Source organism: Malus domestica, chromosome 05 (genome assembly GCF_042453785.1).
Source record: "Malus domestica chromosome 05, GDT2T_hap1".
Lineage (NCBI taxonomy): Eukaryota > Viridiplantae > Streptophyta > Magnoliopsida > Rosales > Rosaceae > Malus > Malus domestica.
Genome location: NC_091665.1, coordinates 31616270 through 31629941, shown reverse-complemented (window position 1 = coordinate 31629941; position 13672 = coordinate 31616270). Strand labels below are relative to the sequence as shown.

Here is a 13672-nt window from a genome sequence, read left to right as displayed (position 1 = left end):
ATGTTTTTTACCCGACAAGCTCGAGGACTCTATCCCACTAAATAAGCAAGAGTGTTTTTTACCCGACTAAATAATACAGTGGTTTTAGAATGTATAACTAAGCGGTGTACACCGTATAAAATAGGTGGGGCCGAACTATTAATCCGGTGACTATTTAATACATATGGACGCCAAACACTTGGCTCCATATTATGAGTTCTATCTGGTACTTTATATAGCATACCAAACGAGGTCTAAGAAGTTAGAAAGTTTGACTATAATTCAATTTGTGCCTCTAAAATTGGTTATTTTCCAAAATTTCCCAGTGAAACGGCATGTCGTTGCACACACTGATTTCCAACACATCATACTGGAGTGGATTAGCTTTGAACACCAAAAAAATTGCGATTTGCAAGAGCCCACGATACCAAAATTTTCAAGATCAAATTATTTTTGGGGTTTAAGGGCTGGTTTGTTATTGCACTGTTTTGAGAAAAAATTGTTTATGCTGTATTATGAGAATAAACTCGTTTTTGTTGCTTCACATTTTTTATTTTTTTCATCCAGAACTGTAAAAATAAGTTATTTTTAAATATTTATCGAACAGCATTTTAAGACCATTTTTTTTTTTAAAACTTTTTTTACACCCACTTATTATAAAATCCAACCAGTACTAAGAAAAAAGGGAAGGGGGAGGGGAAGCTTGACGACGCATATATCTCGTACAGCAACAACTCGAAGCTGCTGGCGGTCGGTCGTCTCTCTATGCGATGGTTTCCCTCTCCACCTGGTGCCGGTACATAGCCCACAAGCTCGAGTACTCTGCCACTCTCAGCTTGAAGGTCCTTCTCTCTCCTCTCTCTCATCCAATTTTCGATGTTTCGCCTTCTGGGTTTTGTTTTTAGACCGGTTTTGAGATTGCCCATTGTAATATTGCTGCCATGGAAAGTTAAAGCAGTGAGCTTTGATGTTTGGGTTTTTAGATTTTGGGTAATAATGGATGGGTTGTATTGGGTTTTTTGAGAACGATATTGTTTTGGTAGTTTTGTGTTAAAATGGTGATCTGAATAAGGGTTTTCGTGGGTTTTCTCAATGTTTTGCGTTCTCAATTTCAATGATGTTTTTGTAGGAATAGATATTGTGTATGATTTCAGGTTTTATACTGCTACATGTGTCAGAGAAATGTTGTGTGTATGTTGAAGGTGCATTTTTGAAATCCTTAGGGCCTGTTTGTTAATCATTTCGTTTACAGTTTTTTAGTGTTGGTTTCAAGTTTTTACTTTTTTGAAAACTGAAAACTGAAATCTTGTTTGGTATCTACTTTTAGTTCAGCTTCAAAACTGTTACTTTTGACCTCTCCGAAGGCATTCGAAAAGATTGAGAGACCAACAACAACAACAACAACAACAAAGCCTTTTCCCACTAAGTGGGGTCGGCTATATGAATCCTAGAACGCCATTGCGCTCGGTTTTGTGTCATGTCCTCCGTTAGATCCAAATACTCTAAGTCTTTTCTTAGAGTCTCTTCCAAAGTTTTCCTAGGTCTTCCTCTACCCCTTTGGCCCTGAACCTTTGTCCCGTAGTCACATCTTCGAACCGGAGCGTCAGTCGGCCTTCTTTGCACATGTCCAAATCATCGGAGCCGATTTTCTCTCATCTTTCCTACAATTTCGGCTACTCCTACTTTACCTCGGATATCCTCATTCCCAATCTTATCCTTTCTCGTGTGCCCACACATCCCACGAAGCATCCTCATCTCCGCTACACCCATTTTGTGTACGTGTTGATGCTTCACCGCCCAACATTCTGTGCCATACAACATCGCTGGCCTTATTGCCGTCCTATAAAATTTTCCCTTGAGCTTCAGTGGCCTACGACGGTCACACAACACGCCGGATGCACTCTTACACTTCATCCATCCAGCTCGTATTCTATGGTTGAGATCTCCATCTAATTCTCCGTTCTCTTGCAAGATAGATCCTAGGTAGCGAAAACGGTCGCTTTTTGTGATCTTCGCTAGATTGCTCCGGTCATTAGTGTGGATAAGTATATAAATGGATAGAGATAGGAAAGCAAACACAAGATGTACGTGGTTCACCCAGATTGGCTACGTCCACGGAATAGAAGAGTTCTCATTAATTGTGAAGGGTTTACACAAGTACATAGGTTCAAGCTCTCCTTTAGTGAGTACAAGTGAATGATTTAGTACAAATGACATTAGGAAATATTGTGGGAGAATGATCTCGTAATCACGAAACTTCTAAGTATCGGAGTGTGGTGTCGTCTTGACTTGCCTTATCTGTCTCATAGGTAGATGTGGCATCTTCTCTGGAAGTACTCTTCCTCCATCCAGGGGTGGTATCTTTAACTGGTGGAGATGCACAAGGTAATGTATCAATTTCACTTGAAGCTTACTTGTAGTCTCAGGCTTGGTCAAGCGCGATACAAACCATGTAGTAGGAGTCCCCCAAGTCGCCGAGCTAGGGGGTCTGCTGAAAGAGGTGACAGACAAGGTAAGCAATCAGAGCTCCGACTGATTGTTCACCTTCTCCCCATCTTGCAGCAGCATGAAGGATAAAGAGAAGAAAAATGAGAAGAGATGATATGAGATACTTTTGCTTTTGAAGAAGTAACTTTCCACAGGCTTATTCTTGAACTGAGCTGGAGGGTTTTCTGGTTTCCTCCAGAGTATAAGACCGACTGAAGAATTTGAGGGTCAAAACAAGTCCATCAAATCTAGAGTACGTTCCACCCTGCTGATATGGGATACTTTTGCTTTTGACAGAGTAATGGGTGTATCGGCACGTGTGCTGTTACGCTTGTCTCCACATGCTTCCTTGTATCCTTCGCACTTGCCCTATCTGTTCCTCAAGCAGATGCGGAATCTTCCCTGGAAACATAAGATGTTGAAGATGAGTACTCGAGAGCAATGCCAGGTAAGTAATCAGGTAAGGGGTTCCAGGCAGTCAGTTCCTGGCTGGAAGCTTGATCCAAGTGCTGACTGATTGCTCTCTTTCTCCTTGTCTTGCAGGTAAAAACAAGGCCAAAGGAAAAGACAGGGAAAAAGCATGATATGGGATACTCTTGCTTTTAACCCTGATGATATGAGATATTCTTGCTCTAGTATAGCTTGTTTGCAGAGGTATTATCGGGGGGAAAGAAAGCTGAATATTTCGAAAGGCTTCGTTGGGAGTGCCCTCTCAGATATGATGAAGGGTTGAGCATTTTTGCAGGTCTGCCTGTCCGTTGGGGATGGAGGTCGACATATATAGGAGTCTCCCTAACAACAGGTAGTAATGCTATTCATTTACCCTGCTTGGTCATAGCACGGTAGTGGGAGCTGCCAGTTTCACATGTTTTAACTCTGTCAGAGCACTTTGAAAAAGTGGTCTGTGGTATCTGGCTCTCGAGATTCGGAGAACGATGCCTCTTCGATTTTTGAGAAAGCAATCATGCTGGGGGTCTGGCTCTCGAGATTCGTAGAGCAGTGTCTCTTCGATTTTTGAGGAAGTAATCATGTTGGGAGTCTGGCTCTCGAGATTCGGAGGGCGGTGCCTCTTCGATTTTGGAGCAAGCAATCCTGTTGGGAGTGTTGTCTCGAATGTGAGTAAAGGTTGGGCATGTTTGCTAGTCTACCTTGCCACGAAGCACAAAGGTTGACACACAGAGACTTTCCAATTATCCAGCAATGGTACTGTTCCTTTACCCTCTCTTCGCTTTTGAGAAAGTAGTCATGTTGGGAGTCTGGCTCTCGAGATTCGGAGGACGGTGCCTCTTCGATTTTGGAGCAAGCAATCTTGTTGGGAGTGTTTTCTCGAAAGTGAGTAAAGGTTGGGCATGTTTGCTAGTCTACCTTGCCACGAAGCACAGAGGTTGACACACAGGGACTTTCCAATTATCCAGCAGTGGTACTGTTCCTTTACCCTTGTGGGTAATAATATGGTAGCTAGACCTTCAAAATTTATGTGTCTAAACTTTGTTAGTGATGTTTCTTTGCTATTCTTTTACCTTTCTTGGTCAGAGCGATGTAGTGGGAGCTGCAAGCTTCACGTGCTCAACTTTGGCAGAGAACTTTGGCAAAGTTATCTGTGGTACCCATGAGCTATTGTTGCGTGTGGGAAGTGGGTGATTGAACAGTAAGATTCATGTGCTTTCTACTTCACCAGAAGTCTTCGACAGAATGCCCATAATTTCTGCAAAGCTGAGTGCGTGTGACAGGTGCTGACAAGGCTAGAAAAGTAGGTGCCTCTTCGATTTCTGAGATCGGCCCTCGTGGTCTCTGAGCAGCCCAGCTTTTGAGAAAGCAAGCGCCTCTTCGATTGATTCGGAGAACGATGCCTCATCGATTTTTGAGAAAGCAATCATGCTGGGGGTCTGGCTCTCGAAGATTCGGGGAGCAGTGTCTCTTCGATTTTTGAGAAAGTAATCACGTTGGGAGTCTGGCTCTCGAGATTCGGAGGGCGGTGCCTCTTCGATTTTGGAGCAAGCAATCTTGTTGGGAGTGTTTTCTCGAATGTGAGTAAAGGTTGGGCATGTTTGCTAGTCTACCTTGCCACGAAGCACAGAGGTTGACACACAGGGACTTTCCAATTATCCAGCAATGGTACTGTTCCTTTACCCTCTCTTCGATTTTTAAGAAAGTAGTCATGTTGGGAGTCTGGCTCTCGAGATTCGGAGGACGGTGCCTCTTCGATTTTGGAGCAAGCAATCTTATTGGGAGTGTTTTCTCGAATGTGAGTAAAGGTTGGGCATGTTTGCTAGTCTACCTTGCCACGAAGCACAGAGGTTGACACACAGGGACTTTCCAATTATCCAGCAGTGGTACTGTTCCTTTACCCTTGTGGGTAATAATATGGTAGCTAGACCTTCAAAATTTATGGGTCTAAACTTTGTTAGTGCTGTTTCTTTGCTATTCTTTTACCCTTCTTGGTCAGAGCGATGTAGTGGGAGCTGCAAGCTTCACGTGCTCAACTTTGGCAGAGAACTTTGGCAAAGTTATCTGTGGTACCCATGAGCTATTGTTGCGTGTGAGAAGTGGGTGATTGAACAGTAAGATTCATGTGTTTTCTACTTCCCTAGAAGTCTTCGACAGAATGCCCATAATTTCTGCAAAGCTGAGTGTGCGTGTGACGGGTGCTGACAAGGCTGGAAAAGTAGGTGCCTCTTCGATTTCTGAGATCGGCCCTCGTGGTCTCTGGGGAGCCCAGCTTTTGAGAAAACGAGCGCCTCTTCGATTTCTGAGATCGGCCTTCGTGGTCTTTGAGCAGCCCAACTTTGAGAAAGCAAACGCCTCTTCGATTTCTGAGATCAACCCTCGTGATCTCTAAGCAGCCCAGCTTTTGAGAAAGCAAACGCCTCTTCGATTTCTGAGCAGGCGCCTCTTCGATTTCCGAAGCTCCGTCGAGTGCAGATTTTTATAGAGGCTGACATTAAGTTCCAAAGCACACTTGAATCTCCACCAGTAGAAGCTTCATTCTTGCACTTCTAAGATCTTGATTTGTCCGACCTCTTCTCTCTTCAACACCTTTGAAAATGTCTGGCCCCTCCGACCGTCGTTTTGACTTGAACCTTGTTGAAGAGGCAGCCCCGCCTTCTCCAGACAACATATGGCGCCCATCCTTCGTCTCCCCTACTGGTCCTCTTACCGTTGGGGATTCCGTGATGAAGAAAGATATGACCGCTGCGGTGGTGGCCAGGAACCTTCTCACTCCCAAAGATAACAGACTACTTTCCAAACGGTCTGATGAGTTAGCTGTTAAGGATTCGCTGGCTCTCAGTGTTCAGTGTGCAGGTTCTGTGTCTAATATGGCCCAACGCCTATTTGCTCGAACCCGCCAAGTTGAATCCTTGGCGGCTGAAGTGATGAGTCTCAAACAGGAGATTAGAGGGCTCAAGCATGAGAATAAACAGTTGCACCGGCTCGCACATGACTATGCTACAAACATGAAGAGGAAGCTTGACCAGATGAAGGAAACTGATGGTCAGGTTTTACTTGATCATCAGAGATTTGTGGGTTTGTTCCAAAGGCATTTATTGCCTTCGTCTTCTGGGGCTGTACCGCGTAATGAAGCTCCGAATGATCAACCTCTGATGCCTCCTCCTTCTAGGGTTCTGTCCAGTACTGAGGCTCCAAATGATCCCCCTCCGGTGCCTTCTCTTTCTGGGGCTCTACCGACTGCTGAGACTTCTCCTAAGCAACCTTTGTGAAGGCTCCGTCTTGTGTGTTTATTTTGACTCATGTATATGTACATATTTGTAGCTGATCGGGGATATCAATAAATAAGCTTTCCTTCATTTCAACGTATTGTGTTAAATACACCAAAGTCTTCTTCGCTAAGTTCTTTGAATTTTCTTTTGTTGAAGCTTGTATGTTGAAGCTTTCTGAGTGGAGCATGTAGGTTGGGGTAGTGTTCCCTTAATTTCCCGAGTGAGGAAAACTTCTCGATTGAAGACTTGGAAAATCCAAGTCACTGAGTGGGATCGGCTATATGAATCTTAGAACGCCATTGTGCTCGATCCTGTGTCATGTCCTCCGTTAGATCCAAGTACTCTAAGTCTTTTCTTAGAGTCTCTTCCAAAGTTTTCCTAGGTCTTCCTCTACCCCTTCGGCCCTGAACCTCTGTCCCATAGTCGCATCTTCTAATCGGAGCGTCAGTAGGCCTTCTTTGCACATGTCCAAACCACCGTAACCGATTTTCTCTCATCTTTCCTTCAATTTCGGCTACTCCTACTTTACCCCGGATATCCTCATTCCTAATCTTATCCTTTCTCGTGTGCCCACACATCCAACGAAGCATCCTCATCTCCGCTACACCCATTTTGTGTACGTGTTGATGTTTCACCGCCCAACATTCTGTGCCATACAGCATCGCCGGCCTTATTGCCGTCCTATAAAATTTTCCCTTGAGCTTCAATGGCATACGGCGGTCACACAACACACCGGATGCACTCTTCCACTTCATCCATCCAGCTTGTATTCTATGGTTGAGATCTCCATCTAATTCTCCGTTCTTTTGCAAGATAGATCCTAGGTAACGAAAACGGTCGCTTTTTGGTATTTCTTGATCTCCGATCCTCACCCCTAACTCGTTTTGGCCTCCATTTGCACTGAACTTGCACTCCATATATTCTGTCTTTGATCGGCTTAGGCGAAGACCTTTAGATTCCAACACTTCTCTCCAAAGGTTAAGCTTTGCATTTACCCCTTCCTGAGTTTCATCTATCAACACTATATCGTCTGCGAAAAGCATACACCAAGGAATATCATCTTGAATATGTCCTGTTAACTCATCCATTACCAACGCAAAAAGGTAAGGACTTAAGGATGAGCCTTGATGTAATCCTACAGTTATGGGGAAGCTTTCGGTTTGTCCTTCATGAGTTCTTACGGCAGTCTTTGCTCCTTCATACATATCCTTTATAGCTTGGATATATGCTACTCGTACTCCTTTCTTCTCTAAAATCCTCCAAAGAATGTCTCTTGGGACCCTATCATACGCTTTTTCCAAATCTATAAAGACCATGTGTAAATCCTTTTTCCCATCTCTATATCTTTCCATCAATCTTCGTAAGAGATAGATTGCCTCCATGGTTGAGCGCCCTGGCATGAACCCGAATTGGTTGTCCGAAACCCGTGTCTCTTGCCTCAATCTATGCTCAATGACTCTCTCCCAGAGCTTCATTGTATGACTCATTAGCTTAATACCCCTATAGTTCATGCAATTTTGTACGTCGCCCTTGTTCTTGTAGATAGGCACCAAAGTGCTCGTTCGCCACTCATTTGGCATCTTCTTCGTTTTCAAAATCCTATTGAAAAGGTCAGTGAGCCATGTTATACCTGTCTCTCCCAAAAGTTTCCACACTTCGATTGGTATATTGTCTGGGCCTATTGCTTTTTTATGCTTCATCTTCTTCAAAGCTACAACCACTTCTTCCTTCCGGATTCGACGATAAAAAGAGTAGTTTCTACACTCTTCTGAGTTACTCAACTCCCCTAAAGAATCACTCATTTCATGTCCTTCATTGAAAAGATTATGAAAATAACCTCTCCATCTGTCTTTAACCGCGTTCTCTGTAGCAAGAACCTTTCCATCCTCATCCTTGATGCACCTCACTTGGTTTAGGTCCCTTGTCTTCTTTTCCCTTGCTCTAGATAGTTTATAGATATCCAACTCTCCTTCTTTGGTATCTAGTCGTTTATACATATCGTCGTAAGCCGCTAACTTAGCTTCTCTGACAGCTTTTTTCGTCTCTTGCTTCGCTTTTCTATACTTTTCACCATTTTCATCGGTCCTCTCCTTGTATAAGGCTTTACAACATTCCTTCTTAGCCTTCACCTTTGTTTGTACCTCCTCATTCCACCACCAAGATTCCTTTTGGTGTGGGGCAAAGCCCTTGGACTCTCCTAATACCTCTTTTGCTACTTTTCGGATACAACTAGCCATGGAATCCCACATTTGGCTAGCTTCCCCCTCTCTATCCCACACACATTGGGTGATTACCTTCTCTTTGAAAATGACTTGTTTTTCTTCTTTTAGATTCCACCATCTAGTCCTTGGGCACTTCCAAGTCTTGTTCTTTTGTCTTACTCTTTTGATATGTACATCCATCACCAACAAGCGATGTTGATTAGCCACGCTCTCTCCTGGTATAACTTTGCAATCCTTACAAGTTATACGATCCCCTTTCCTCATTAGAAGAAAATCTATTTGTGTTTTTGACGACCCACTCTTGTAGGTGATCACATGTTCTTCTCTCTTCTTAAAGAAGGTGTTGGCTAAGAAGAGATCATATGCCATTGCAAAATCCAAGATAGCTTCCCCATCCTCGTTTCTCTCCCCAAAACCATGGCCACCATGAAAACCTCCATAGTTGCCTGTCTCCCTGCCCACGTGTCCATTTAAATCTCCTCCTATAAATAACTTCTCCGTCTGAGCAATTCCTTGCACCAAGTCTCCAAGATCTTCCCAAAATTTCTCCTTCGAACTCGTATCCAACCCTACTTGAGGTGCGTACGCACTAATCACATTGATAAGTTCTTGTCCTATTACAATCTTGATTGCCATGATTCTATCTCCTACCCTCTTGACATCTACAACATCTTGTACCAAGGTCTTGTCCACGATGATGCCAACACCGTTTCTCGTTCTATTTGTGCCCGAATACCAAAGTTTAAACCCTGAGTTTTCTAGATCCTTTGCCTTACTACCAACCCACTTAGTTTCTTGTAGGCACATAATATTTATCCTTCTCCTCACCATAACTTCCACTACTTCCATAGATTTTCCCGTTAAGGTTCCTATATTCCACGTTCCTAAACGCATTTTGCTCTCTTGAACTCTACCCTTATGTCCTAGCTTCTTCACCCTCCCCCGTCTAATAGGATCAAAGTACTTCTTTTGTGTGTCCCGGGTAAAGTTGATAGGAGCATATGCTCCCAAACAACTTTGAGTGGAGTCGTTCGAAAAGAAGTTTCTATGGCCCCCTTGCTCATTTAACACTGCATCCGGGTGCCGATGGAGATGCAGCGACCCTTGCTCACTTATCACTGTGCTCAGGCCACACAGCGCGCCACTTACGGGTGACGCCCTAGCTTTAGCGCGATTTTGTTCTGGATTCATTTTCATAAGGATTCGACGTGATCATGGAGTGCCGGCCCTTTTCCCGCAGATTAGAGTAGTTTTATTAGAATATTGCATTGTCAAAAGAAAAAAGCTTTATAGCTATTCTTAAGAATGTAGGAACATTTAAAACATGATTTGTGTGCTTACCTTGCCTTTGATGCGCGTCTTTTGAATGTTCAAACTCAATTGTGAAATTGGGGAACCAGTTATCTCCCTCAGTTTTTCATATGTAACTTGGGGTGAGCTGTAATGTGGGTTATCCTTTCATAAGTTTTTATTAGTATTTATAAGCACAAGGGGTTAGCTTGGCAGATGGTTTAGATGGTCAAGTAACACTTAATTTACTTCTGGTTCTTCTGCAATCTTAAAGATAGATTCTTACTTTCCATTCACAGGGGTTACCTTTAAGTCAGTGAAAGCTTTATAAACGACTTTTGTTTTATATTGTTCTTTTACGTTTTTAAGTCAAAAGTGTTCATGTAATGCAGAACTATCACAGAGGTCAAATCACGGACAAAGAAATGGGTGATGCTCTTTTTAAAAATCTATTTCAGGGAAGGCTGACATACTTGCATTGGAATAAAGGAGAGGAGATGGCCCCTAGTATAGGGGCACAAGGGGGAACTCTTCTTGTTCGGAAGATACCAGCTGCAGATCCAAAGTAATTACCATTTTAAATATGTCCTCTCTTCTTCCAAAGATACTCTAGGACCAGTTTAAGCATTTTATGTAATGATCTAAGATCGTGCATCTAAAACAATAAAACCCTTGTTAAGTTGTTGGCCGTAGATCAGCTTTTTATGCGGGACTGCAAGTGGTAGGGTTTTCATGAAGGAACTGAGATATCATAAATGCCTTCGGAAACTTGAGGATAGTAAATCAATTCTAGTTTACTTCTTGTGATGATGAGCAATTAGGGTGTTTTTCTTCAGCATTTATACTTTGTCAATTTGGGTGCAGTTTAGGAAAGGTCATAAATAGATTTGTGGACCACTTTGGTTGCCTGTGCTGTTTGTCCATGGATACATGAAAAGTTGAAGTTGGTGTAAGCTCTTGGCTTAGTCGCTCTTATTGAGCCTCTATATTGTTAAAGCAGGCCCTTACCATGTATTGTGAGCTTTTATTCAACTTGTGCTCTGAATTCTCACATGGATTGGTGATAAGCTTTCTGGTGCTTAATCGTGTTGTGTTCTGCCTGTCATTCTTCTAAAGATGGTCCCGAGCTGAGTCCTTCTGGTTTGATCATTACCTGTTTTTTACAGAGATTGATACCTCTGTGTGAAACATGTTCATTTTCTTTTTCATATCGATTTATGTTAATTTATGTTAATTTATAGCAAGTGCCTTTGCCCATGAGCGGTAGGTCTCGGGTTCGAGACTTGGGAGCAGCCTCTCCATAAATGGGGGTAAGGCTAGCCGACATTCACCTCTCCCAGACCCTGCGTAAAGCGGGAGCCTTGTGCATTGGGTACGACCTTTTTTATGGTTCCTAACAGCTCAATTGACATCCTCATATTTATCTGACAGGCGTATCTTTGTTGGGGATGTAGTGGTCTTGAAGGACCCGGAGAAACCAGATAGTTATCTTGTCAGAAGATTGGCTGCAATTGAAGGGTATGAAATGTTGTCTACGGATGAAAAGGATGAGCCTTTTGTCCTTGACAAGGATGAATGCTGGGTGCTGGCTGATAATGAAAATTTGAAGCCCAAGGTACAATGCCATATTCAGAATTTTTATAGTTATGTTCAGACAAATGTATCAAGTATATTTGCTCGGTTACTTCACAGTTTGCACAGTTCCTTTATGAGTCCATTCACACTTACTTTTATGTTTTATTATTTGGAAATAGCTGTAGCACAGCAGCTGAGTATATTGTCATCATTACATATGTGTGGAATTTTGATTGCCATCTATTGGTTTGGTTGTAACATCTATCAAGCGTAAATCTTTTATGAACTATACTTGAGCAACAGCTTGTTAGTTGAGGAGGTTGTTTCATGAAATGGGTACAGACATTTGAGAATCTTTAAGAAAGTCATGGAACTGGAGGCATAAATCGAAAATTTGGGAAACTATTGGAAATAGATGACAAATTGAATAATTAAAGATAGACGTTTCACTTGAATCAAGATTCATAAATATGCAACACATACATCACATGCTCATTTATAGTTCCATAATCTCTTGATTCTATGATCATGTAAGAATTGAAACTCACCTAAAATATATGATATTCAGGATTCTCTCTCTCCTCCTTCCTCGTGTTTAGAATTTTGACTAAATTTACAACTCACCATTTTGACATATTCTAGCTTTGACACAAATGTACACAATTAGGGTGAACTATGACATTCTCTGTATAGCTTTACTTGAATATTTGGGAATAGATGGATTAGTATTCGTTCTTATTTCTGGCAGGAAGCCAATGACAGTCGAAAGTTTGGGCCAGTTTCCATGACAGGCATAGTTGGCAGAGTCATATATTGTTTACGAACAGCTGTGGATCATGGCCCCGTGCAGAACAGGCGAGTTACTCAAACTAAATGTGCTCAACCCATCTTTGTTTTATACGACGAGAAGTTCTGCAGTGATTAATATTTGTGTTTGTTATATTCTTTGTCCAGCCATTCTAGCATGAGAAAGGATGCACCAGTTCTACAAGTTGAATTGGATGTCGATGAGATGGCAAAAAACCACAAAGCCTGAAGTATGTCCTCATAAAGCAATGACTGCTAACTTGGTTTGTACCTACTTTCCTCCCAATTGCTTATCGGATCATTTTTCTTCTTTCTCTGTTCTTCCCCTTGTTTCGAGTACAAGAAGAAAAATAAAGATAGATGGTTGTGAGTTTATGGTGCTTGTTCAGGTGCTCCTACTTCAGTAATGGCACGTTTAGTTTTTGCTGAAGAATACAGAAGCGGCCTGTAACGAATTTGAGTTTAGAGCGGTATTTGTCTTTCGACGGAGTTTGGAACAGCGCTGTACTCCGAAAAACTAACAGAGAGAAGAGAAAACCTAGACGTTGTCAAGTTTTTAGACCTATATTTAAATCCTTGGCATGTCTGTGTGTTGATCCTTCCGGCGGAATATACTTTCTTGTGTTTCAACAAGATCCATTTATGCTTAGTTTCCTCTGTGCTACTTGCATGCATCAAATCCAAAATCTCATGTTGTAGTAGTATTAAACACCTCATAAATTGAGCTTCGCTTCGTCAAACTATCAAGTAAATTGCTATTATTTTCGCGGGGCATTCAGTGAGCCAATATTTTTCCTCGCATAGGCGCAGTATATATCTTAACATGACATGGAATTTGGCACCCGTGTTAGGAAAAAAAAAAAAGTTAACTAGACGGTTAAACTAACGGGGTTAAGATTTTGTAACTTTAAAAGAAATAAACTGAACTGTTATATGGGCGCAGCAGTACAGGACGTAGTTGATATCGTTCTTAGGAGACGATGTTTTGTGTAGGAAATAGAAATATAGGTTTGAACTTGAGTTGATATTTTGTGTAGGAAATAGGAATATAGGGGAAAGGGATCTCTCCGGATCCCTTCTTCCTAATCCACCAAATCACGGGATTCGTACTGTTAAAATTTGATCCAACTGTTACAAACAAGGGTTCACTTTAAAAGTCATAATAACTTCAGCTGTTTGATCAATTTTCAACGGCATGAATTCTCTAATTTGGTGAATTAGGAGGAAGGGATCCTAAGAGGATCCATTTCCGAATATGGGTTTGAACTTGAGTAAAAGAGGAGCCACAATGATTTGGTAAATTGGTCTTAACCCAACTGATCATTAATACACTAACTTTCTGCACCAAAAAATTGGTATATTTTACACCACATATTTATTTTATGACAATTATTAATTAAATTCTAACTTGAATAAAAAAATTTCATTGGTAACACATTATTTTGTGGACAAATTTGATGTAGCTTGCTAAAAAAATAAGAATAAAAAGAAAACGAGGGCTAAATGGAACTAACAACAATAAACAACCGCCACAGAGTGACCTAGTAATTGGAGATAAATTTCAGGCTCGTATTTCATACGATATGTCATGAG

General features: G+C 41.8%; 1 protein-coding gene across 4 annotated transcripts; it reads left to right on the top strand.

The window, feature by feature from the left end:
- The first annotated feature begins 627 nt into the window (after positions 1-627).
- On the top strand, positions 628-12743 carry LOC103428028 (mitochondrial ATP-independent inner membrane protease subunit 2-like). 4 transcript variants are annotated; one of them, XM_029102601.2, is made up of 6 exons: positions 640-821; positions 10090-10262; positions 11129-11312; positions 12021-12127; positions 12227-12342; positions 12469-12743. In XM_029102601.2, the coding sequence occupies exons 1-5, from the start codon at positions 750-752 to the stop codon at positions 12306-12308; spliced, it is 618 nt and encodes a 205-aa protein (XP_028958434.1). In that variant the 5' UTR covers positions 640-749; the 3' UTR covers positions 12309-12342; positions 12469-12743. The 4 variants fall into 4 exon arrangements, with proteins under 4 accessions (XP_070678687.1, XP_028958434.1, XP_070678688.1 ...); XM_070822587.1 differs by having other exon boundaries at positions 641-821; positions 10156-10262; XM_070822586.1 differs by having other exon boundaries at positions 628-821; positions 12227-12743.
- Positions 12744-13672: the final 929 nt, after the last annotated feature.

Bases quoted from the DNA above. Each gene is read 5' to 3' on its own strand.
- LOC103428028 (XM_070822586.1), top strand. From the start codon at position 750: ATGGTTTCCCTCTCCACCTGGTGCCGGTACATAGCCCACAAGCTCGAG. The intron at 10,263-11,128 runs GTAATTACCATT...TTTATCTGACAG, and splicing joins ATACCAGCTGCAGATCCAAA to GCGTATCTTTGTTGGGGATG. The intron at 11,313-12,020 runs GTACAATGCCAT...TATTTCTGGCAG, and splicing joins ATGAAAATTTGAAGCCCAAG to GAAGCCAATGACAGTCGAAA.